The 27806-nt window shown below is 36.5% G+C and overlaps 1 protein-coding gene across 4 annotated transcripts in view; it reads right to left on the reverse strand.

Annotated features, from left to right (window-relative positions):
• Positions 1–760: 760 nt before the first annotated feature.
• Positions 761–27806, reverse strand: part of lhx6a (LIM homeobox 6a) — a 50650-nt gene continuing 23604 nt past the window's right edge. For 3 of the 4 annotated variants that reach the window (XM_039762809.1, XM_039762807.1, XM_039762808.1), the window contains 5 exons: positions 23743–23963; positions 21691–21791; positions 21512–21607; positions 18751–18925; positions 761–7047 (listed from right to left, as the gene is read on the reverse strand). In XM_039762809.1, coding sequence (XP_039618743.1) covers positions 6968–7047; positions 18751–18925; positions 21512–21607; positions 21691–21791; positions 23743–23963 — 673 coding nt within the window. In that variant the 3' untranslated portion in view covers positions 761–6967. The remainder of the gene's footprint in view (positions 7048–18750; positions 18926–21511; positions 21608–21690; positions 21792–23742; positions 23964–27806) is intronic. The other variant, XR_005634862.1, reaches the window with a different exon arrangement.

Below are 27806 nucleotides of genomic sequence, written 5' to 3' on the forward strand. Positions count from 1 at the left end.
TTTCACACTTTAATACAATGTCTGATGCCAGCTTAAGTGCCTGCAGTCTATTTAATATCATTACTATAAAAGGTTTAATGAAAGCAGAAAGAAGAGATGATCAATATTGCAGCCATTGTTTGCTCTTCTTACTTGTTTTTCCCCTAGTTTCCATTAGACTAAAGTCCAGTAAAATTGTATTTCCCATTAGGGACAGAACAAAGGATAATTTTCTCCAGCACATTACTCACTTTAATTAATTCCCCACCTCTAAATGGTCATTTCAAGTTAATGCACACAGATCCACCGTTCCAATGTAAATATCCAAAGATGCCCCTTTACCCCCTTTCATTTTAAGCCTTGGCCGTGGCTGTTTGTCTATAAACTGTCCATGTGCCTAACTTGACTCTGGTTTCAAGGATTCACTGGTTGGGTGGGTGGAGTCTGTGGGTCTGCATACTATGTCATACTAGATGAAGCCCGAGTTGTAAAGGACCCTGGAAATACCGCTTCAGAACAAGATTAATCATCCACTAATGCAAGACATTTCTTGCTTCCCTGTTATAGTATGCAGCTAAGAGCCAGTAGTGGAAAGTAATTATTAGCAACCATGAACCATGAACACCCCAAGAACATATCTTTGTTCTTTGATTGTTTCCTGCCAATCACTAAAATTATACAGAACATTTTTGAAATGTGAAGAGGCACCTCTGGGATCAAGAGACCAAATCCGGGCATTCAAATTCCATTTCAGTTTGCTTCATAACAAGGAGGAACCCAAGCAGATGCAATGGAAACTGTTTTCAATTAGTTGTTTGTCTGGATTTTTTTTCTTCATTTTTTAAAGACTGTAGGCTTTACTTGGGTAAAACTATTCACAAAATGTAGAATTTGTTCAATGGTTCCTTCCATTACAAACTTCTTACCAATATAAGGGGAAGGAGTAATGTTACACTTGCTTCATGGATCACCTACAGAGGAGACTTCAGCTCAGTTTTTATATTTTTCTTTAATGAATGTTTTTTCCACAGTATTCATGATTTGATCTTAACAACCACAAGGCAGTTTTTTGACAATTTTAATAAATCTCCCTTGTTTTAAACCTATACAAAACAGTGCTTTTAATTTTATTGTATTTTTATTGCATTTATTACACAAATTAAGACATTTACAATACACAGTAAAGAAATCCCAACTCTTGTAACAAAGCAGACAATTGAATAAAAAAGTGCTTACATGTGATTTTCTCTTTCAATAAATACTGGTACAATAATGTGGTATCTGTTATTCTTCAGGCCAACATGTTCTTTCCTAGCTTCCATGACTTACTATGTTACAGCTTTAAACAATGCAGTAATACCCGTTGCACAAAAACAGCTGTAAACAACTATATACATTAAAACCAGACAAGACCGAAATGAGTATGAAACAAAGTTTATTGGACACAGAGCCACCTGCTTTAAGTGACAGAGGAATGTTTTAATTGTACCATTGTCAAGGGTGCCATTTTATTTAGACATAATTTTGAAGCCAAATGGGACCTGCCATGACACACAAAGTAAGTATTTTATACAGACCACTTAATTAATCATTTGTATTTTATTAATGAATAAATGTTTTGTTTAATAGTGATTCTTCTTAGCTATTCACCATAAAGCCATCCTATTAAAATAAAATGTCTCCGACTAGGTTATGGCCATCTCTGACCATATTAAAGATCATTGGGATTATGAATATCATTGACGGATTTTACTTCACCAGGATTCAGGACATAACTGACTAAATAAAATGATTAAAACGTCACTGCCTAGATAAATGATAAACAGGATTGTAATTGACTAAATTATATTTAATCTGTTTAAGGGCTTCTTTGATTCAATATAGTTCTGGGTAGTTACGGACATCTCTGAATACATTATAGCTCAGAGGGTTATGGACGTCTTTTATCAAGATCATAGCTCACTTTGATCATAGATTTCAACAAACAGATTATAGATCCCAGAGATTATTGCTACAGCTGACTAAATTAGCTCAAAGAGTATTAAGAATTTCTATGACTAAAGCATTTTGAAATATCTGTGGTTAAATTATAGCTCACAGATATCATGGATAATTCTGATCTATTAAAAAGAAAGCTAAAATATGTGTTGTCATGTGTATAAGGATACTCACTGTGATGAGGTTAAATCCAATTTTCATTTGCAGATACTCAGATTTATATCATTAACTATAGTTCAATCTATTTGATTTTAAAAGTTACATATGGGAGCATTTTCCAGTTTACTACTTATTTATATTATTTTGAGGTTTTAAAAGTGAAAGCATGTTCACTTGGAATATGAAACATATATAATAAAATTGAACTAATTAATTAACAGAAGAATGTTTATTCATTAATTTTTAAATATTCCAGCACAATGTCACAGGAAATTCATCTTATTGTAACATTATTAGTCACTGTTCAATCACAGGCCAAACTAACGCACATAACCATAGTCATCTGAACTAAGACAGTTTGCAGACAATAATTAACCTAACATACATGTCTTTAGGATGTACGAGTAAACTAGAATGATATCACTCACACACCCTGGTAGAACTGCAAATGTCACTTAGACTGTCAGAATTTGTCATTGGTTGTTTGCAGCAGTAAGGCAACATTGCTAACAACTGCAATCATGATGTTTTACCATTTCTGTACATATAACTGTAATAATCTTCACATCTAACTGGTTCTCTTTTTATTGATCAGTTTTCCAGAGGGAAACAATGTAAAGTTTGTTTGTTTTGAGAAAGCTCAACGAGGTAACAATTGTGGTGTTTCAAAAGGGTTCCTTCTCTTATTGATATCTGTCAAAAAATAAAAAAAAAGAAAAATACTAGAGGAAAGGAAACAATGTTCATAAATACAGTACATTCTGTCATGCCCTATGGCTTTCTCCAAAAACAGTTGTGTTGTGAAAACAGAAGAAGACAAAGTATTCTGTATATATAGTGTTCCAAAAATATATGTAGACTTTTTAAAACCTCTGTAATAATGGTGAAAGGAAACAGCTTTAATATTTTGTTTTCAAATAAATAAATGCCCAAAATGTTCACCAACAGAGTGGCAAGACATTACTGATAATAATTGGTAACTGAGCAGCACATGTATTTTTTTGTTGCTTGTGGAGCTGCACCTCAGGTAAATTCAACTCTGAGGTGTTCTTAGTTTGTAGTATACACTGTAAAGGTACAGTATGCACAGTACTCTAATGCACTTCAAGAATTATTAAGTGAGACTCATTTGTCATCTAGCACCATTCTACTACGTTAATTGTAATATTTTAACCTGTGAGCTAGCATAATTATAATACATTAATATATCAATTTTCTGAACCTGCTTTTTCCATTACATGAGTGTAGAAAACCATAGACTATCTTGGTAATATTGAGTACGATGCAGGAACTAATCCTTGATGAGTGCCCATAATTAAAGGATATACTAGCACAAAATTTTACTTTTGGCTGTCAAACGTTAGTCATCAATCCCTTTAAGCCATCCCTTTTCTGAATGTCCATTTTCTATTACATGTTTTAAGCAGCGGTAGTCTATCCTGGTTTCATCTGACATAAAGCAGGAATCACTGGCAGACAAGATACTAGCAAAATGTATAGCTCAGTACAGGGCACAACAGCAGCGTCTCATGTTTTAAAGATGTCTAGTATCAGTGTACACTACATCCTATCAGTCCATTCTCTCTCTGAATTAGTTTGTTTTGTTAAGAAGTTGCAATGAGCCAAAACCTATCCTGGCAACACTGTGAAATGGAGGAATCAATCTTGCACAGAATTCCAGAACATCAGGTAAACAGGAATAATTTGGGTATCTATAGTCTATCCTGCTTTCATTTGGCATAAAGTTGGAATCATTGGCAGATGATATCCTAGCTCAGCACAGGGCACAATAACATAGTGTCTAATGTTTTATAGCTGTCTAGTATCAGTGTACTCTACATCCTCTCTGTTCATTTATTCTCTGAATTACTTTGTCAAGTGGCTGCAATAAGCCAAAGCCTGTCCTGGCAACACTGTGAAAAGCAGGAATCAAACCTGGGCAGTATGCCAGACCTTTTGGTAATCTACAATAGTTATAGAATATGGATGGAACAGATAAAGATTCAGAGGGACGGTTCACAAGAATATTGTACATCATATTATATATGAGTTGTAAGGATGTACCAATATATGTGCTTTACAAACTTAGTTGTATTCCTTTAAGATACTCAGTGTACTTGTCCAGGTTTGGTGCCCTTTAATAGTGGATCAGTAATTTAACTTGTATTATATATACAGTATATGTTTTACCTCTCTCCAACCGAAAAAAACCAAAAAAAAACAAATGGGAACAAACTGTATATTTGTTGCAGCTGGCATTCATGGAGAAAAATGTACATACAGATAATCTCATATATACTGTACAGTAATCAAGAAAACCACAGTGTTTACTGAACAGTCTTACTACAGATATGTCTGGCATATCAGAAATAACCTCCACTTCAGACCTTCATATTGATGGTGCCTTTTTGTTTTTACTCCATTACTTCTGATGCTGATTCGCCATCCAATTTATAATGCTTCTTTTCTTTGTTGGGGTAGCTGAGTGGTGTGGTGCTGGTGCCTAATAAGTCTAAGCAACTGGACTTGACAATTATTAAATTACATTTAAATGGTGCATGTCTAACCTACTCAACACTTTACTTGGACAGTGGGGAACCACTTCAACCACCGTCAATGTGTAGCATCTACCTGGATGATGGACATTAGCCAGTCTTGTGGCATACAAATGAGAGAAAACTGTTAGTTAATAAGGAACAGAGGATGATTAGGGGGCTAGAATGACCAGACCAAGGTGGGCAATATAGCTAGGACTTCAGGAACCATCCTACTTTTTCTGAAAGATACCCAGGATCTTGACCACAGAGAGTAAGAACTTCAGTTTTATGTCTCAATTGAAAAGATTGTGGCAATTTTTACAGAATAGTGCCATGATGCCTGACCTAGTCACTCTTTGTACATAACTTATGTTAACGTAAGACTATAAATTGAATGGTTATGAGTGTGTTGGGGGGTATAGGTGTGCCCTGTGATGAACTGGCATTATACTTGTGAATTTCCCCTTGGGATTAATAAAGTATCTATCCATCTATCTATCTATCTATCTACTTAAGGAAGTTCCCTTGAGTGTGATGCTGTTGGCTCATGGTTAACTATGACATAGTAATGGAAAAAAAACTTGAGAATAAAAATGATGAGTTTCCCAATAAGATGGAGCATCAAACTTTAGCAATCAAAAACACACAAATAAGGACTAATGTCCTCTCTTGTTGACAAACTGTGATTCAGACAAGGTGTTTTGCTATTTGCACAGTATTTTCTTCACAATACTATTCAACTGACCAATTTTAATATGCATAACAATAGCCAGTAGATTGACTGGCAGTATGTGAGTGTACCATACAGACAAACAGCTGGCATCTTGTCCAGGATTGGCTCCAAACTTGTGCTCAAGGCTGCTGACATAGGTTCCAGCAGCTACAACTAGATTAGGCAAATTTGAAAACGCATGAATGGATGGACAAATGTAAACATTAAGACAATTTGGATAGATTTTAACGTTATTTGGGTAAATCCTTGTTAATATGATACATGTTTAGGGATAAAAAATGATAACATACAAATTTTAACTATTTTTTAATAATCTTATTATGCTATGCACAATTTTGATGATAGGGAAGCTGAAGCAATTGATCTGAAGAATCATGAAAATTCACTGCCCTAATTGCTGTTTTTTATGTATTCCGTTGGACGCCATAGTACATTTGTGCAGATGCGTCAAATGTGTCTGACTAGCATTGACAATAAGCTGTCATGTGTTTGTTAAAAATAAAGTTCAAATGTACGCCCAAGGAAGGAAACTCAGCACATTATGAGAGGCGAGACACGGATGCCATCTCCAAGAGGATCTGCATACACTTAACGCCAGTGGCCCTGTGTCGTTTGTGTCATCGGGGTGCACAATTGGGTGCCTTTTACTCGACAATAGATATTTGTTTACACAGAGAATCAATCCACTATTATAAATAAAATAACATACACACCACTGTTTTAACAATTTTCCTTTGTAACTTTTTTTTTCCTTTCATAAAACATCGCAATAGTGCGTATGCATCCCAGTCAAATAACAAGATGAGAACATATGGTAGCGTGTATTCCCGAAATCAGTATGGACACTGTGGAAAAACCAGTAGAAAAATTTGCAAATTGACAAAATGTTTAGTGCCGAGTAATAAAGAATGATTTCGTTATCAAAGAGGCTTGAAGTCTGTTTAAAGGCTTGGAATCTTACCTCGGTAATGTTAAGTTCTAGTCAAAGACTGCTGCTGCTATCTTAGACTATAAAACGTAGGCGTCCCGCTGCTACTCTCGGGAGGACCACTGGAACTGTTAGTCTGATGGCAGTAAAATGTGTAAGTACAGAAATAAGTACTCTGCTGGAAAAAAGGCAAAGCACAGTGGCTTTGGTACATGCTCTGGTTCTTTAAAGGAGTCAAGAAAAAACAATATTCCACAGTTCATTCGCGGCCCGTTGTAACGTTTGCAGGTCGGCACTCTGGGGAGGGCGGTAGTCACCTCGTTTCTTTGACGTCATTGCCGTCGGCGCCCGGTCCAGCCGTCCAGGCGTTTGGCGGCTTTTTTTTGTTTGTTTGTTTGTCTTCGTTTTGACACGGAGCTCTTCTCTGTTTTCGAGGAGATTCACACTTTGCATATTCAGGCAGGTAAATCCAGTTTTGGTGTCTTATGATGGGAGGATAGTGGTTGTGTTAAAGCTCCTGTCGGTGTCGCCAAAAACCTTGCGACCGGCGTTAAAACAGGCGCGTCGCCGTTTTGAAAGAGGAGCCTCCTCGTCCAAGTGGTAAGGTTGAACCCGGCCAGCGCCGACGCTCGGCTAGCGGCTCAAGGGGAGCTGAGGCAGAGCCATGGCTTGGTGTGGCAGACTCTGTGCGGTGAGAACTGAGAAAGGATGGCCTGGAAAAAATAGATAAATTAAACAAAGTAAATTAACTGTATTCCTTTAAAAACATTGATAAACTGTAAGGTTTCAGTGCCAGTATGTATCCGTGAAAACTGCAAATGGAGACAAAGGCTAACTAAAATAAAAAATCGGGAGTGGTCTCTCCTAGACTTTTTCCTATACTCAGATATGGGGATGGAGTAAACCGTAAGACAATGAATATATTGTGTACATTAAATTACCTGCAACATCAAATCAAATGAAATCAATAACATATTGAACAATTATTATAAAAGTAAAGTTGAATAAATCGGACTCTGCAGCAGCATGAATAAAAAAATCACTTCCGGTTAACGGAAATATCACAAAAGTTGATAGAAAGCTACGTTTTGTACCTAATACTTGTAGTACTTGGGTGTTGTACCGTGTTAGCAATTATAAATGTAGTGAGAAGTCAAGCAACATGACACCTTTATTGGCTAACTAAAAAGATTACAATGTGCAAGCAGGATCTTGCCTGAAGAAGGGGCCTGAGTTGCCTGGAAAGCTTTTATATTGTAACCTTTTTCGTTAGCCAATAAAAGGTGTAATTGTGCTTGATTTCTCAGTACATAATACTTGTATGCCAAATTTGGTTGACCTAAGTGAAAGCGTACTCAAGTGATTGTGTTTACAGACACACACGCACAGACAGACAACACAGACATAATTCAAAAAATGGTATTTTCAGGCTCAGGGAGGTCTAAAACGTTGAGACTCATCAAAATCTTGAGGTTGAATTTTTGGAGGATTACAATAGTTTCTCTATACTTTGTATACGAGAAAGTAAACATTGGGGTAATGGAAACCACTGCCAACCCAGATAACCAAGACTGAAGACCACACTGCCTTCCTTACATTAGTGATGGAAGATACTATTGATTTTCTTTTCACTCCAATTCCGGGTGATACTGAGGCCAGTATTGCCAATACCAATACTGATGCAGCCAGAGTGCCATCTTGCAAGAATGGTTAATCTTCAATGAAAACTTATAGTATGTGTGGACATCAGAAAGTCACATTTTAAAGACTTTACATTAGTAGACTATTACATATAGTGCCAAAGATCAGACAGCTTTGCTTGTTTATTAAAAGAAATTATTAATCATGTTCAGTTCATGAAAAATAACAAGCGTTTGGGTTACATTTTTGCTCAAAGAACATGTTAAAGGTGTTGCTCAAAAAAATAACATTTTTATTTTTTATTGTAAAATGTGCAAAACACTAAAAGTAAACAAGTCAGAAGTGTAAAAAGTATAATGGTGATGTAATTACCAAGTGAGCGCCACTTTCGGATTCATCTGAATCACTTTTGGTTTTGCTGCCTGAAGACAGACTCACTTCATCATCACTGTTGATGTGAGGCTCGTCAACATTACTGCCCATATCAGTGTCAAGAGTGTGCAGCACTTAGGCTGCTGAAAACCTTTTTTTTTACAAGACGCCATTATTACTAGGCATTTCTACAGATAAGAGGAGAAGATGCTCTTATAACGTCGCTCGGGTAATGCTCGGGACTACCGCTTTTAGCATTGTTTTTACAGCCAGAGTGAAGTAAAGCTAATATCGAGCAATCATTTTGTTTTTTATGGACATAATAAACATAGAATTTTGAAAATGTGTTCTAAGTACGTCCATTCATCAAGTTATAAATGTAATATACTCCTCAATTAAAACAGACATTGATTTTTTTCTGTCCAAACTGTTACAACAACAGTTTACATTACATCAGTTTACATTACTAACGTTACCTGTGTACTGCCTGCTGTTCTGGGAGGGTTCTTTAAGAGTAGACTACAGCCCTTTGGCAACAGTGCCAGGCTTTTTAGCCTGAGTATCTGTGCTGTCTTCTGATTTCCTCTGTTGTAACTCCTTGTGCTTGGCAACGTGACTAATTTCCTTGTTGTTTTACCAGGTTTGTGCTGTTGCTGCAATAAGGTATGGTCATCTAAACATATCACATTTTGCTTAATTTTTGTTTAGTGGAGTAAAATAACTCCAAACAACGCTTTGCTTTCTTTCTGCCATTGCCTTATATACACAGTAACAACTGCTTTGCCTAGAGGATCACCGCACTGCCAGGGCAAATACAGGACGATGAAAAGCATAGAAGGAAAAGTAGCTCCCGTTTTACAAAATATGACACATTTAATAATCATGCTCTCACCATCAAATGATTTTTAAAAATAATTTCTAATGAACTTGCATATTATTTAAAATGTGTAGTATCTCTACTTTTAATGTGAACATTGATGTTTAAATTAAAAGGTCAGGATTGGAAGCATCGATACTTTAGTAGCCATCTGCCCATCCCTACCTTACATCATCATGAATATATGTGATACTATTATAATGACAGTTGCAGGGTTGCCAGGTTCTTAATAAGTGACCTTAAGAATTTGCCCAAAAAAATTGCCCAATACCAGCGGTAGACAAAATGTACATACCATCAGTGGGGGTGGGTCTCCTGTCCCCGACCCCATCCTCTCAGAAATATTTCAGAGTGATAGAATAGGTGTATACCATCACACAATGGGAAGCAACAATTTACTTCTTGTATAGTCCAACATCCCACAAGGAATGCCTTAATGCACTTTAACTGACCCTGGTTGTTTTGAAAGCCCCCAGCTTTGATTCTCAAATAAGACAAGAAGAAAACTACCCAAAAGACTTGTAGGGTAAAAGATGTAAACAATCTTGGGAGAGGCAGTTCAAAGAGAGAAAGAGAGAGACCCTTCCAGGTAGGGTGGTTGTGCAATGGGTAGCAAATAAATGGGGTAAATACAATACACAAAGTAGAACACAAGTAATCCTCTTCACAGAGCTGGATGGCTGATCTGTCATGGTCACCTCAGACAAACAAAACAACTGTGCCAAATACTTTTGTCCTTGCACAGGTATGTTTAAAATTACAAACAGGTGCAGACTTTTAAAAAAGAGGGCGGAGCAGGTTTTAATAAACGTAGCCAAGCAGCATTTAGAAGAGAGCACTGCATTTTTTGGAAAACATCTACCAGAAATAAAAATTGTATGCTGGAAAAGATGTCACATATTCTACTAAACATTGAATGCTTTTATAGTAGTGTTATTAAGAAACAAAGACAAATGTTTATGTTTTGATTTAATATGTTTTGCAGACCCTGATGATTCTGTACTTTAAGGAGTATTTTGCATTATTGTACCTAAACTATATCCCAAAAACAAGAACGGGTGTTTTTCTGCTAACTTGTAATAAAGATGCTTTAAATGACTTAAGAGTAATGAGTATAAAGCTTCAAATTTTTAAAAGAAAGTCTTTATATGAATTAAAACCTTAAATCTAACTAAATAAAAGACAAAAAAAAATTTGGCATTTTAGGAATTTTCTCCATAAAGCAGGAGTATGTAACCAAGACATTTTATGATCATGACCCTTAGTTTCCTTCTGTGCCTCAATCTGTCAGCTATCATTGTACCAAGTTTAGATTACATATTCCATGGTATTGCAAATTGTATACCATTTGGTACAAGATTTCCCCCTTTTTGAAGACATTATGACCCTTTTAGGAAACATTTAGTCTGTTGCACCTAAGCAATTTCTTGAAGCAAGTATTGAAGTTGCAGGTATATTTTTATTTTTTTTGAGAAAAAAATGCACACATACACACACTTTATATTATCAAGTGTAGATGCCACGAGGGCTGGACAGGCATCCCGACCAGAAGAAAACCCAGAAGGAAGGACCAGAAAGGGTGGACAGCCAGCCCATTAAAAAGGAAAGATACTGCTGGAGGTTTTTTATTCCCCCAGCTCTCTAGATGGCAGCAGCCCTGGTTCTCGGTGCCCAGAGTGAAGTCAGCAGGGCATGCCAGGAAATGTAGTCTGGCAAGGCAGCCCTGCTGGAGTCACAGGGTGCCGCAAGAGGGCGCTGAAAGGAAACAAGCTCCCTACTATGGTGATGGACTTCCGTGTGTCCCGGAAGTACTTCAATCGGGCAATCGCCCTGGCTCTAGAATAAAAGGGACCAAACTCCCTTATCCAGGCGAGTCAGAGCTGGGTGGTAGAGAGGCAACACTTGACTGGAGGAGGGCAGTGCGGTGGTGAGAGTTATTATAGAAAAAGAGAAACCAGTGATTTGTGCTTATGTAACACGTTTTGGAGATATTTATAACAAAAACCTTCCTTTATTTATATCCGAGACTGTGATTGTGTGTTTGTGTCAGGGTTTGGGCTGGCTGAAGCCCAGGTGTCCATCACACACTCTGAAGCAACAAATAAACAATTTGTAACTATATATGTATAATTATGTCTTCGTCCAAACCTTCACTTTAAAATTATTTTTCATCCAGTCCTTGAAATAGTTTTTGTATTCCACTAGACATAGAAAAATCTTACACTTTTGTACAACAGATTGGGGTTTTCATACATCTTCTCCTGCCTTCTATTCAATGAAACTGCGAGTGGTGGCATGACATATTTCAGTGACATTCGAATGGGAGATGGGGTTCTCCTTGTGATACTGCAAGGGGCGGCTTGGCATAGTGCAATACAAATACATTTGGTCAAAGAGCTGTTCACTGTGAAAGTTTGCATGGCCAACAACGTTCGATCAAAGGGGTGTGGGGGTCATTACATGAAACTTTGAATGGGTACAGCATTGTGGTACTTCACCAGTACATTAAGAAGTTGAAAAGCACTACTTAGAAAACTAACATTGGGAGAACATGTAACAGACAGTGTCTGGATACGGTAATTGAACCCATGATATTTGGACTGTAAAACTGCAGCTTCAGCATTTCAAAGTTATGCTAAACATTACTTACAAATCAAATGCAGCATCCTTTAGCAAATGTGACGTTCTAAGTAGAGTCGAAACTGTGACTCAAAGTCTTAATATTCCATATCACTAGCATTCTGGAACTTTTTTAGGACTTCCTCCATTTCCCTAGCACAAATTTCACATTATATTGCAGGTCAACAAAACAATCCCAGTGCACCGTCCCAGAACCTTGACCATAAAAATGTGTAAAGATTTAGTTATCGCTTATGCAATATATTTTCCTGCCTTTTATGTACAGATGTCCAATCATAGATAACTAACTATACATCTTTGGAAAGGTCTGAAATTCAGGTATCCAATTGTAATGAGTCTTTCACTGTATGTGGCTCGACATAGGTGGGATTGTTGATAAAAGCAGTTTCATTGAGCTGCATAGCTACAAGATCAGGTGGGATTTTTAAATCCGTTGTGCATGGAAAAAAATGGCTTGGGCATGACTCCTTATTTTTCTTGAAATTGTGTGTGATTTTGAAAAGACTGAAAATGTCTGTTTGCATTTCCATGCCCTTTAAACTAATGAAAATAGATCTTTTTCTTTCCAACCTAATGACAGGAAAATGTCACACACCCTTCTTCACTTAAAGTGTAAAACATGTTAATTTCACAAATAGTTACAGTTCATTCAACCAATGACCTGTCACATCTATTGCTACCCAATCTATACTAATAAAAGGCAAAGCCCTCACTCACTGACTCACTCACTCACTCACTGACTCATCACTAATTCTCCAACTTCCCGTGTAGGTAGAAGGCTGAAGTTTGGCAGGCTCATTCCTTACAGCTTACTTACAAAAGTTGGGCAGGTTTCATTTCGAAATTCTACGCCTAATGGTCATAACTGGAAGGTATTTTTCTCCATTAACTTTAATGGAGTTGAGCTGGAATGACGTGGGGGGGCGGAGTTTCGTGTGACATCATCACGCCTCCCACGTAATCACGTGAACTGATTGTCAACGCAGTGCGTAGAAAACCAGGAAGACCTCCAAAAGGCGCTTAAGAAAACATGCATTATATAATTGAGAAGGCAGCGAAAAACAATAAGAAGCGAGCGAGTGACATATACTACCATATTCATGAGTGTTGCTGACTCGGAAAGAAAGAAAGGTGTAAACCTAAACTTTAAATTAAGTTCATAGACAGGCTACCGCTGGCATTTCACATGCCCACAGGTAATGTGGGATACAAGTTTAATGAGAGGACGCAGGATATAAACGAGAGTTTTGATCACTTTGTAACTAAGTTAAAATTGTAGGTGAAGGGGTGTGCTTATGCAAATTCCGAGAGACTGTGTTTGTGGGGATTGACAGTTAAGGCGGGTGGGGGAGTCACGTCATCATCTCCCCTCCCATTCATCTAATTTCGGTCTGAGCTGAGCTCCGCGGCTAATGCCGTCTTTCGAAGCAACTTCGTCAGACTGCCACCAAATACTCACAGAAAAATCCACAAGTTAATACACACGCTATCTCTCGAGTTTCTCCACACTGAATCCTCCAGGCACTACTTACAAAAGGTCACATTGACAATCGTGTTACTTTATTTTTAAAATCTTTCCTTTTCTTAGCACAAGCACAGCTGAGAAGCTTCGATGCATGTGCTCCATAACGAGTTAAAAAATAATGCATTTAATCACACTTTGCATTACAAGCAAAGGGGAGCTTTTGTCAATGCATGATTTCCTGGTACACGGATTACATTGATCAGCGCATCCCGATTCATTTTACCCTCGCACCACCTTAGTTTGAGAAGAAGTCTGAAAAAATATGAGGTTAACACAGAAAAACATCACCAATTCAAGCTTTATGAATAATCGATTCACCATCAATAATTGTTTTGGTAAAGCCATCCTCCTTCCATTTTATAATTTTTCCGCCAATAGCCATGATTAAATGAACGGTAAATAAAGTAAGAGCAAAGCGAGGGTGACTTATTTAGGCAGGCATATATATGACAGCAACACTCATGACAATGTCAATCATGTTACGTTATTTTTAAAATGTTTTCTTTTTTTTCATAACTTCTTTAACACACTACTTCTCCGCTGCGAAGCGCGGGTATTTTGCTAGTTATTGATAAAATTGGGCAGTTCAGTGGGAACTGTCCAATTACAGCCGATAAAATAGCCTGTCAGAAAAAGAAAAGACAAATGGGTCTTAAAGTGCAAAGGTAGGAAACTCAATTACTGTTGTAAACATGTAGAAAAATACAAATACATCTCTCTCTATATAAAAAAAAAATCCTGGAATTTAAAAACCAGGCGACAAGACGTGATCTTTTCGGAAGTTCTCAAAAGACATTTTAAAGACCCGCGAGACAACAAAGACGGGCCACGGAGCGTCTCGCTGGGACTGTAAACATGAGACTTGGTGCCAAGGTGTGTCCCAGGGCAGTCTCGCAGAGACGTGGAACATAAGAGTCTTGCAAGACACGCTCTTCTTATCAATTAAGAGCTTGGACAGCCAGCAAAACATTCAGTCATGTAAAGTCACCCTCTCAGCAAAGAAGAAAGAGCAGTGCAGAGAAAAGAGATACATTTGCAGAGAAAGGTACAGAATATGAAAGCAGTTACAGTCGAACGTATGTTAGTGTCCCGGCCAAGCTGAAGCATTTTTTGTTTTAAGTGACTGTTAGATCCGTTTGAGGGAGAGCAGAGTACACCACGGCAGACTGATAGCTGGGTGCTGATTGATGCGGTAAAGAGGAGGCGAGACCCATGGGAGAAAAGGTTGGAGTGGGTGCTAGAAAGTTGTGTTTGTTGTTACGTAGTCGGCGATTGTTAAAGTATAACTTTTGTGACACTCTATTAAGTCAGTCGCTACAGTATCAAAAAAAAAAAAGATAGCACAGATCGCATTGACGCAAACAAAAGGAAATTAGTTTAAGTCAGAGAATTTCAAAAACGGGGTTTAACTCACATGCATTTATTGGTTACTTTGCAAAAACAAATACTAACTGCTGATGATGTGAATCGTTTTGTCTGTGCTGAAATTCCAAACAGAGAAACCTATCCTAAATTATGGTACAACGTCATTAAACACAAGTCTCACAGACCTCATTTAAAAGATTCAGCATATTGGGACATGACAGATTCCTAATATTGTTTTTACAGAAGTTCTGAAATAAAAGTGAAACTAATGTAATAGCAATGGGAGGGCAGAGTACACCACAGCATACTGATAGCTGGGTGCTGATTGATGCGGTAAGGGGGAGGCGAGACCCGTGGGAGGAAGGGTTGGAGAGGGTGTTAGAAAGTCGTGTTTGGGGTTACGCAGTCGGCGATTGTTAAAGTAGAACTTTTGTGACACTTTATTACGTCAGTTGCCACAGTATCAAAAAAAAAGATAGTACAGATCGCATTGACGCAGACAAAAAGATATTAGTTTAAGTCAGAGAATTTCAAAAATGGGGTTTAACTCACATGCATTTATTGGTTACTTTGCAAAAACAATTATTAACTGCTAATGATGTGGATCGTTTTGTCTGTGCTGAAATTCCAAATAGAGAAACCTTTCCTACATTATGGTACAAAAGTCATTAAACACAAGTCTCACAGACCTCATTAAAAAGATTCAGCATATTGGGACACGAAAGATTCCAAATGTTGTTTTTACAGAAGTTCTGAAATGAAAGTGAAACTAATGAAATAGCAACAATTCAAAGAAAAAAAATCTTACAAGTGTGTATCTGAAAAACCAAACACGGTGGTTAGTGAGCGAAGCGCCCTAGTTTTTAAAAACAGTAACAATTTATCAGAATGGGAAGATATTCCCGATTTCAAACAACTTATCGCTTCTGGTGAGACAATATGAAGGTTAAAGCCTGTGGCATAGCTTGTAAGTTTTTCTTGTTTGATTGCAACATTTATAATAAACTATTAACCTAATAGAAATATTTATGAATTTCGTAGCATATTTTTGAAAATGATGGGCCCATTATGAACAAAATTTGTTTTATTCGCCAGGATGTTTGCAATTGCATTGCTTGGGTTTAGTGGTGCCATTTCTTCTGATAAGTGAAAAAAAAAGTTAAACTTTATGTCCACGTTGAACAAGAAAGAAGGTATGAGATACTACGTCCCTGTGACACACCTGATGATGACTCTACAGCCAAAACATTGGGCCTCTTTGCTTGTTCAGTATGGAAATAACATTTTAACTTTTTTCCTACTTGTAGATGGAAAGAGCATTTAACTGTTGCCGCACCCATTACATGATGAAACAACTCAGGATCCCGGTTTGCAACCACCCCAGGCAGACACACGGTCCAGTCACACCCTCCAGAAAGTACCCTCTATCTGCCGCAGCCAGGTGTCCATTCAGCCTGGTCCAGTCACTCGGGTCCTCAACAATGCAGGTCCTGTGAGCCGAATCTCCATCTGGGAATCACACCACATGGCGGTAGTGCTGTAACTGAAGCTCCCTCACAATGCAGGTAATGTGCCTCTATTGGGACTCTATGAGCAACAATTCATTTGACGCAAACTCAAACCAGCGGTGCTGAAGGATTCTCCGAAGAGACAAAGTACCAAAAGAGTCCAGTCTTTGTCTCAGGCCACTGGATAGCATCCATGTCTCGTAACTATATAGCAAGACAGGAAGCACCAGAGCTCTAAAGACTTGGACTTTCGTCCTTTTGCACAGATATTGGGAGTGCCACACACTCCTTTCCAGCGACCTCATGAACCCCATGCTTTCCCAATCCGTCTACTGACTTTATAGGAAGAGTCACCAGAGACATGAATGTCAGTGTTGAGGTAAAAGAAAAGAAAAAAAGGATCAAGACACATAGCTAAGTGGGCTTTCATAATAAGGTTATTTTTTTTTTTGCTATTGTTCGTCATATGCATTTAAAGAAATCCATTTAAAATTGTGAGCAGTACCCTTGGACATTAGCAATTTGGAAAAAATACTCACAAAATGTAATTATCTGGCCCACTAATGCAAATTAAGGACCAGTTGGCCAATCAAAGGAGTGGTGTTCATGGATGTTTGCAGTTTAGGGAAAGGAAGGTGTATTTGGGAGGCAATTTTCTTTCTTGACAAACCAATTTTGAGCTAGATTTTATAGGATTATGCAGGATTTTAACTGTATTTGGGCTATAAAGTGCCTGTCAAATCTATTACCCCTGCTTAGCTGTGACATGCTGCTTGCCTTGTTATATATGTCTGCAAATCACATATTTTACTAATGCAAGAGAGCAGACAGAAAGGAAACTTATAATTTAATTAATTGAAGACACCCTTGTGTATGAAAAAATACCATTATTGCTTTTAAACGCGTGGGTTTATTGCAACATACACTAAATAAATAAAATATGGCAGTGTCCCACCCGTGGGACAACAGATACACAAGTGGCTACAATAAGTAATGTAACATTTATAGCTATATTGCCCTAGTTAAAGGGACCAGGAAAATGAACAATCATAATATGATACTTGTTCATAAAATAGACAAAATCTTACTGGAAGTACCTATGTCTTGATATGTTGTCCATAACATTCTGACTGCTTATACTGGATAATAATTCTTCAGGAATGTTGTACTTTGAAGTGTGAAAAAGTCTTGCTTGACTCTACCATGCTTTACCACACTAGCTTCACAATGTTTAATTTATTCATCTGTTTTCACAATTCAATATTTTCTACCGCAAATAACTTCATATTGGTGTTAGCCAAAGATGCAGGATAGTTTTGACTTGTTGGCATTTCCCATTAGCCCATGCATAAAACTACAGTGAGAGCTACAGCGGCTGTGGATTTTCATTCCAGATATTAGAAGCTCAATTTTGCCTCTAGATAAACCTCTTGGGATACCTTATTGTTTGTCCTTGTTTTAGTCTTCATTGCAAATATTACCACGTTTGTTGTCTTTTGGAGATCACTAGTGTGCTTTTACTCTCGTCAGACCACTTGTCCATAAAACATTCTTATAACATATGGTCAAATAATATATCTGTTAAGGATGACATGGCAGTGCAGTAGTTAGTGCTACTGATTCACAGATCCAGCATCTTATGCCCAGTACTAAGGGGGAGGCTGTACCCCCAAGAGACCCTAAATTGAATTAAAGATGTCTGAGAATGTTATGTACTATATAATATTTTTTTGAGTAAAGAGTATTATAATTAAGTAAGAATGAGTTTTTATCATTCATGCTGCTATTTGCTAGTCACAACCAGGCTACATTTTACCAAATAAATTATTTATATGAAATTGAACTTAGTAAACACAGCCCTGTTATCTTACAAACAATACAAATCATTCATGATATTTAAATTAGCCCTCCCAATGTTTTTTAATCTGCGGTGGGATGGCACCCTGCCTGGGGTTTGTTTCCTGCCTTGCGCCCTGTGTTGGCTGGGATTGACTCCAGTGGACCCCCGTGACCCTGTAGTTAGGATATAGCGGGTTAGATAATGGATGGATGGAATGTTTTTTAATTGAAAGCAAAAATGGACAACATTAGGAAAAGAGTCATCAGAGGCCCAGTGTTGCTTTTGATTATCATTTATCTGTAAAAATAAAAAACTCTGCATTTACTGTGGCCATTTATTTTTGCTATAATCTAGTTGGCTATTGTTTGGTACACTATTCATAAGCTGAACACTGGGCAGAAAATACCGCAATTACAACTATTTTTATTCTAGCTTAATTGTAACATCATTACTAACTACATTTTGTTTAGTTTTTCTCCCCAACAATCTTTTTCTTGCATTATTAACCACATTTACTTTGTGCACAAACTCCATTCCCTTGCATAAGACAGGAGCCAGGCATACACTGATCAAAGCAGCCCTCAGGCATGACATGAAGTAATGAAAGAATTAGCACTTCCTCCATTGATATTTGATGCAGTTACTCACTTTCAATATATCCGTGCAGAGCAACCATGCGGGCTCTCTCTGGACTGCTGAATGGCGAGTAATGAATGTCCTCAGGGAGTGAAGGAGGCATTCTAGACTGTGGAGGGCCTTGTGAAGGTCCACTGTGTTGGGGAGTGTGCTTTTTGTGTCTTGCTCTGCAGTTCTGAAACCACACCTACAAAAAAATCACTAATGTTAGCTCTTCTAATGTTCTCATACCTGCATTCACGTGTGCCAAGTAAAGATATTTATCAGCAGTAAATCTACAAATTAACACATTAGGATTACGTAATAGTGGAATTAATAAATAACATGAAATGAGAAGTTGAAACATTTTGCAAGTAGTTCTTCTTTTTCCTCCAGATATCAATGCATTCTCTAAGCAACACTGGCATGCTCGTATAACAACAACACTAATAAACAAAAAATGAAAAAACAACTCTGTCAGAAACTGACCTTTTGTAATTAAATGAAAAAAAAGAAGAAAAAATGGTGTTAGAAAAAATCTTGCAGTATTCAGTGCAGGAGGGATGGAAAACAGCACAAATACATTCAATGGTGGGAAATCTGAAAGGGCGTGATTCCCAAGAAATAACAAAGTGAGTGACTCATCTTCAATGTAAACTTAAGCGTTACCCACAAGCCCAAAACTCAATGTGTGGAGACTGAGAGAAGCAAAATCTAGTGTTCTACAGTATGTAATTCTTTATGGAAAGTTACTGTTAAAGCAGCACATATATTAGGACAGCACAAAATAAAATATTATTGGTTTTTGAACTATTGTGAAGGTGAAGAAAATGAGCTTAGACGTACTCTAAATAAAACATCCACACTTGTGGGGGCTTCTTTGATAAAATTGTTATGCTACTTCAATGTAAAAAGCTTTTCTACTTGTTTATTTTTTAATCTCAGCTCAGACACTCAAGTATGACATGAAATGCTGAAACTGAAAAGTGCTTGAAATATAATATGGCATCTGTTTGATTTTCAAATCTGTATCAATGCATTGGTAAGCTTTAACAGCACCAGGCTCAAAGCAGTATGACCTGAGTTTGATTCCTAACTAAGGTCCTTTCTGTGTATGGTTTGTAAGTTCCCACCACATACTTGTGTATCTCCTCCCATAGTTCAAAGACACTTTGTTGGATTGATCGACAGCTCTAAATTAGCTGATTACAACCAAATGTAGGTATCATGGGCACGCCCTATAATGGACAGTTATAAAATCTATGTCTGATTATTCCCACAGTGCATTGCCCAATGGATCAAGTATGTAAGATTCAAATCCCATGTCCGGGACACGCTTGGAAAATCCTTGACTAGTTTAAGAGTTCTGAAAATAATATAATTAGAGCCACAGTGGTGCAGAGGTTAGTGGTACAACCCCCTTTGATCACTGTCTATGTGGACATTATACTCTTGACTTTTTGTCTGCATGAGTTTTTTTTGGTTTCCACCCACATTTTAAAAGCATCCATGAAAGATTATTTGATGGGTTTAAATTAATTTTGGTTGGTTTCTGTCTTGTGCCTAAAGCTTATTTGATAGGTTTGCGCTCCCTGTGATGTTAAAATTTCAGTAGCAATTCCAGATAGCATTTATGCTTCCAGGGATGACTTCCAGGCACTGTGCAAGCAGCAGCCTTCTTACAGAAGCTCCATATATTGTTTTATCTACTCTATAATTAAACAGATAATATAATATAATATAATTAATAAAGGATAAATGTCTGTATAATTTTTTGTGATCAAATTTTAGTCTGTGTATCTCAGATAGAGACTTCGGCCCCCTGGCAAGTTTACATTGGATTAGGTATGTTTATGAACTTTTAATATACAGTACTGATCACACAGAATGTTCCAAAAGACAAAACATGTTTTAGATATTACAAAAGCATGTAAATATAGAGAGATGGCAGTGTAGTTGCACTATACCAGTCACACTTTGGGAACATAGATTGATCATAAATAAAGTGGTCAGAAAACACAATGAAAAAATACCCATTTTTACAGTCAACAAACATTCTGCCATGCCAGTTAAGCACTGTACAGTTTGCCTCTGCAAGTGTATCAGTTGCTGCATTTGAGAACACTGCAATAAAGTGGATTCTTGCCTTGCATCAGTTTTTTTTTTGGATTAGGATTAACTTTTAGTGGCAAGGAGTAAGCATTTTTTGTTTTAATTGCTGCCAGTTTTTTTAAGTGTTATATTGACATTAGATACTTTAGTAATATCACCTTAAATTGTTATGATTTCAGTGTTATTTTAAGGCACTAATCAATAATGGGAATTTTAAAGGAAAAATCCAAATTATAAAATATAGATGTAAAAAATAGCCTGTGACATTAGCATAGACCATAGGCAATGATATAATGAGCATATTTGCCAAAAACAGTGAACATTACTGATTTACTTTGAAGCAGTTGCAGAGAAACATAGAAAAACCCAGGGTGATGTGTTCTTGGAGAAAATAAAAATTCTATAGTTATTGTTGAAGATTTAAAGTCAAAGTCTGAAAGATCTAGGACAAGAGATAACTCATTGTAGGTATGATCTAGACAAAAGTTTTTTTTAAGTTGTTATTTGTAAGCACATATTCAATCTTATGGGAAACTCAATGGATCTGATCCACTTTCTTGCTTATTGATATTATCAGCTATATAAAAAAAAGCTTTCTTCTGCATATTTTACTACTGTTACCTGTTAGAAACTTATGAGCATTATCACTAATGAACATAAGATCGTTTATCTGTCACCTCACCTGTATCACCCTTCTGCTGAGACCTGTCATATCTGCTAGTTTCTGCAGCGTTTGTGCATCAGGATTATTGTCTTGTGCAAACTGTGCCTGCATCACCTATAAGCCAAGTCAAGGAAATATTAGAATTAGGGGAAAAATTAAGGCATACTACAATTAAGGCCAGTATTATGGTTTAGCACCTGAAGCTGCTCTGCTGTAAAGGAAGTGCGTGCTCTCTTGGCTGGCTTTGGTTGGCTGTCTTGCTCCGAGGGAAGGGCTCCTTCTAAAGTTATCCCACTTCCTAAAGTTTAAAAAAATAACAGTCATTACTTTCCCTCCTTTGATTTTCTCAACATCCACAAGCAGTAGAGTCACATTCATCTTAATTTAAAATTGCAAAGGACAAAAAAAGACTTTTATAAAAAAAATACATAACACTGAGAGCATTCATAATATTTTAAGCTCTGTAACATAAAAGGCATTTTATGTAGTAACTTTTATGGTAAACATAATATGGATGCATTTTGCAACACAAATACTCTGAAATGCAAAAGGAATTGAATCATTTAGCATATAAATAGGAATTTGTGGACGAGGACAAATTTAGCGTGATAGCACAAATTGTGAAAATTATGTGTCACAAATAAAGGTGAGCTGGCTAAATGTCCCCTTGTGCAAAGTTTTTTTAGGCAGTTTAAAAGTGTAACTAATGCCCAGCTGATTTCCGATAAACTCATCTTTGTACTGAGCTTCAGATATGCTACTTCAAATGTGCATTTTATTGTTAAAGTTACTAAGAATACTGCAGGAGTACTTTTTCCTCTGATTTTAATTTCATACTGCAACAGTGATAGAGTTCTTTATGAAATAGCATCCATCTTAGTAAAGTCTTAATGCTTTGTAATGTTAATGTTTCAGCTTTACACCAGCATCTATAAATACAAATGAAACAGTACATTACATTTTGTCTTTTCATAATTAATTGAAGAAATTGGAAATGACTTAGCACCTTAAATTGTGCCTCCTCTAAAAATATTGTTTCTAATGCACCATGAGGTAGCTCTACACTGAAGTATGAACAATAGTATGTATTATGTAATATACAGGGTTAAACATTTTCACAATAGAATAAGAAACAAATTTCAGAGTGCCCTGTTATGTGGTTGATGCTGTTTAGACACCTCCACAGTCTTACTCCCTTACTCTTACTGTTTTTTGTACTCATGTGAAGAAATGTTCTCTTTGAACTTGTCAGGGGTCATGCTGTTTCAGTGGCTTCAGTGGGCCAAATGTATACAGCAGTCAACTATGGAATCTCACAGCCAGCATATTATTTAACTTTGATTAACCAACTGCAAAAATCAAGCCCAAAGAAAAAACAAAGTACATGTAATTTATGTGTGATGTAAAGATAGTCTATTCATTGATTTTCCAAACCTGTTTCCTCCATTACATGAGAATGGTGTTGGAGCATATCCCTTTAATATGGCACAAGTCACATACATACATGTACTCACGCTAACTTTTGTAAGACCAATATAAAGTTGACAGATTACCTAACATGCATGTCTTTGGATATGGAAGAAAATATGAGCACCCTATGAAAAACATTAACCAACCAATGAGTCACCGTGTTGGCTGCTTATTGGTTTATTCATTTTAATAAATTATTAAGGTTGAAAGAAATTCCAGCTGATAACAGGTAATTCCTCTAACACAATAGATATCAGTAGTGACTCACCACACCACACTGCATTAAATGTGATTAATTGTTGGGCCATACTTGAACAGTGAAATATGGAGAACACTTTATAAGTCCTGTCTACGTGAAATATCTATCCATACATCTATTTACCTGTATATCAATCACATTTTTCAGTATAGCATCACAGGGAAGTGGTGCCATTCATGGAAGTATCAGGTACAAGAAGACAGAAGGCAATCTTGAACAGATCAGTAACCCAATTTTTTTTCTAGAAACATATAAATGGGAATTTATTGCCAATGCATTTAATATTAATTTGTTTCTATGAGTAGATGAGTGGTTTGTGACTAGCATAATCATTGCAGAACATTTATTTGTAAATGGGTACCTTTAAAAAGTACTTAAATTAACAAATAAATGCCAGAGATTTTAAAATTAGAAAGAACATCTGTTTATATATTCCTAGATATGCAAAGCATAAAGTAAGAAAAGCATTTTTGGTCACTACTACATTACTACAACCAAGAAGATGTCACAAGGCGCATACCACTCTCTGCTGCACGCTTTAGGTTTTCCACCATAGTGTCATAGTGAATACGGCAAAGCACCTTCTCTTCCACCAGACCAAACTCCTCTCCTGTGGACAGCTGTCTTTTGCAGGAAAAACAGGCAAAGCAGGCTAAGTGATAGGCATTTCCCCGGGCTCTTCTCACCCAGTCGCTGGCGTAAATCTGTCTGCCACATCGGGCACACTTGGTACCAAATCGACTGCAAGAATAAATAGAACATTTCCCAAGTTAGAACACAGTTATTTCCTCATTTTTAAAAATAACCTAAGATTCTTGTTTACAAAAGTATCCACATTCTTATTTTTATTTAATATCGATAACTGAAAATTAGTCATAGGCAGTGACATATTCTTATATAGAGTTTTATTTGATCTTATACAGAGTTACAGTATATGTGTGAATATCCATCCATTTTCCAACTTGCGTAGCCCAATACAAAGTTGCAGGAAGCCAGAGTTTACCCTACAGGCAAAGCATTTAAGGCTGAAGTCAACCCAGATGGTACATAAATCTGTTGCAGGATACATTCCTGTACTTACTCACATTCACTTACCCAGGACAATTTAAAGTTATGATTTATCCTAACATACATGTCTTTTGAATGTGGGATGATAACTAGAGCATCTTGCAGCAGACCTACAGAAACACAGGAAGAATAGAACATGCATATTCTATGTACACACATGCCAAGGCAAGAATCATATCTTGAATTGCCAAAGTATGAAAAGGACATATGGATGTAAGATAAAGATAAATATAATATTTCTAATGTTAAGTCAATATAAAATTGCATTCCATGCAGGGTTGGTTTCAGCCTGATGCTGCAGAGATGTTTTCTAGTTCTAACAACTCTATAATAACACATTTAGTAGATCAGTTCGTGAATTAATGAAAGAATGGATGGATGTAAACTGTTTTTTATAATCTGACAACCCTAACACATACCTAATACTAATACTATTAAAGGTTCTGTTGTCTTTGTGACATACACCAGTAAAGCAACTAAGAAACTAATTCTTTAGCATGAGTTAGTGAAGTAATGCTAAGTGTTGCTGTTCTTGGTATATAGTGCTATTGCCCACTATGATTCTGATCTACCTGTTAATAGGTTTGGCCTTTGTGAATAGTAACCTTATTACAACATTCTCTTCAAGTATACCTGTTGTTTTCAAGTGATCTTGCTATGTCATGCTCTATGATTCTCCTCAAATGCCTTTGTGCAAGTGGAGTTTCAACTGACAGTGCTGCCTAAATTCAGCACTTCTGTTTATAAGATCCTTCTCTCTGCAGCTTTCAACTGTTTAAGTGATTATTATGATGCTCTGCTCATTGTAAAATCACTCGCCATTTCTCATAACAGTTGATTATACTGAGATGTTAGTACTCAGACTCAGAGCTGATTAATTTAAAATTAATATGATTGCAAATTTTTATTTTCTCCAGTGACAAAATGTTTGATTCTTGGCTTGGTCACTGGGCACTGTGTGGAGTGTGCATGCTCTTCATGTGGTTTTTACCAGGTATTTGCATTTCATTTCAAGTTCCAGAGACATGTATGTTCCATTATTTGGTAAATCTGTATAAAGTGAGTTTCATTGTGTATGAGTGTGCAGTGTGGTAGAGAGGCATTATGTCCAGTTTTGGATCCAGTCTTGCAAACAATTGTGCCAAGATTAGTTCTAGCTTCTGACCACTTTGTCATAATAAAAGAAAATAGTTTAGAGAATAATAGATAGTTGAAGGTTATGCAGTTTACAGCCGACTGGGACACAAGCATTACAACAATTAAAACACTTTTAGGTTGTAATTTCTTTTGTTGCCACTTTAAGTTGAAAATTTTTTTCTGTACTGAAAAATATCCAGTTAAAATCATTTAGCAGTCCTAAAACAACTCCACTGCATATACTGTTATGTCACACCTTGTTATGCAAAAAATTACCTGCTATCACACAAGTGCAGGAAAGCGCTCAAGAAGATGAGTACAGTTGGCTAATTATTGTACCAGTGTCCCTTTAACCTCTTCAGATGTTAAGTAGAGGGTATTCCCTAAATCTAAAGCCGGTTTATTGTCATGTGTACATAATACAATGAAATTTATACTTACATGTCTACTCAAAACAGTTGACACAAACACATGGTAAATAAATAAATAGTATAATTAGCATGCAATTGTAATTTTAATAATACAATTTGGGAATTTTAGTACTTTATGTTTTAATTAGGATATACAAACATTTTTAGGTTTATTTTTTCATTCCTCCTGAGCAACATAAGTGCTGAAGTGATTGTTGATGAACAGTTGTGCAATACTTTTCAGGAAATAGGTGTACTGTGTGCATAGGATTTCCCATATAAAGATGTACACCAAAAGATTGTCATTCTAAGAAGTCTTGTTCTAACACAGGGGTTCTCAAACTCTAACCTGGGGACCACTGTGGCTTCAGGTTTTTGTTCCAACCAGCTTCTATTTTTAATTGGACTCCTGGGCTAATCAAGTGAACTGTTATTTCCCAGATTCCCAGTTTTGGGAACAATATAGAAATGAGAAAACTAAGTTTGGTAAAAAAAAATATATTAAAATGTATTAAACAGTTATAAGAGAATAATGTATTTTATTCTTTTTAACAATATTTTCATCTTTATTTTCATTCTACTTTTCTAAGTGTTCTAATTGTTCAATCAATACATTACTTAGTAATTTGTGAGTCTGATGCTAAAGTAGTAGCAGCCTTTCATGATTCAGTGTTGTTTGCCTGGATGTCTACTCTGCTTATTTTAATTGTCATTATTAAGATACAATGAAGGGAGCAAACTACACAGAGAAAGGACAAAATATATTGAAAAAAGAGTTAAGCATTTAAATCCATAGCAAAAACAGAAATGTTTCTAAGTTTCTTATAAATGTAAAAATCATGCTGCTGTGCTTTTCTGAATGTAGAATAAGAGAATAGAAAAAAAATTACCAGCTAATTAAATGAGATCAGTGTTATTAGTTGTTGTCACTTATTATGAATCTGCTTGGAACAAAAACCTGAAGCCACAGTGGGCCCTGAAGACCGGGTTTGAGAACCCCTGTTCTAACACATGTGGATTTTTAACACAGGTTAACTTGTACTATTTATCTGTGAGATACATCACTCTGTAAATGGTTCATTGTTCCTGACCTAGGCACAAGTGGATTACAGCATGAATTTTTGTTGGGCTACAAATTATAGTCCCATTGAAACCTATAGGTATGACACTAATTTTTTTTCATACCCTTAAGAAATTATTTAAGGTTTGTTTACTAAGTTTGCTAGATTTTACATGCTGAAACCCTGAAGATGTTTTTTCATATCTGCGTACATACTGTTGGCTTTCTTGTATAAACTCTTTTTTTTCTTCTTTTTTAAATATCTGACTAAAAATGCAAACAAGTACAATGGATAAAAGTTAACAACAGTGGTCTTGAAAACTTTTATATATTGATTGATTACAGAAAAAATATATTATTATGGTGATTCTTCATTTGTTTGACACCACATACTAAAGGGAGCAAATTATGGATCAAACATTACATAAAGGAACATCAGTTTTACAATGCAAAGTAGTTTGGACCTTATTCAATATTCTATTATAATATTATATAATATTATAATATTCAATGTATTCTATTAAGTGAGGATAGAGGTTTTCATGAGAATAACCAGCAAATTGGTGCAGTAGCAGTAGTTTCAGTAATATTGGTCTGGTCCATTGTGTTCAATTGGGAGCTAAGTATGAGGACAAAGAGATTGATTTACTGGTTGGACCCTATAGCACCATTCATACTGGAGGAAGTTGCTGAGGATAGGCAGGGTTGTTTGGAACAGACCAGTATGTTACTGCCATGATCCACACCAGCAAAAGCACAACAAAAATGATGATGATGAACTTTAAAACTGAGAAAAATTTCAAAAGCAAAATGGTTAATAAATAATTTCACAGTAAGTCATTATTGTGTATTATGCTTAAAATTACATAATGCTGTACCAGACAATAGAAAAAAGTTTTACAGTCAGGA

The sequence above is a fragment of the Polypterus senegalus genome, chromosome 9, assembly GCF_016835505.1.
Source record: "Polypterus senegalus isolate Bchr_013 chromosome 9, ASM1683550v1, whole genome shotgun sequence".
NCBI lineage: Eukaryota > Metazoa > Chordata > Cladistia > Polypteriformes > Polypteridae > Polypterus > Polypterus senegalus.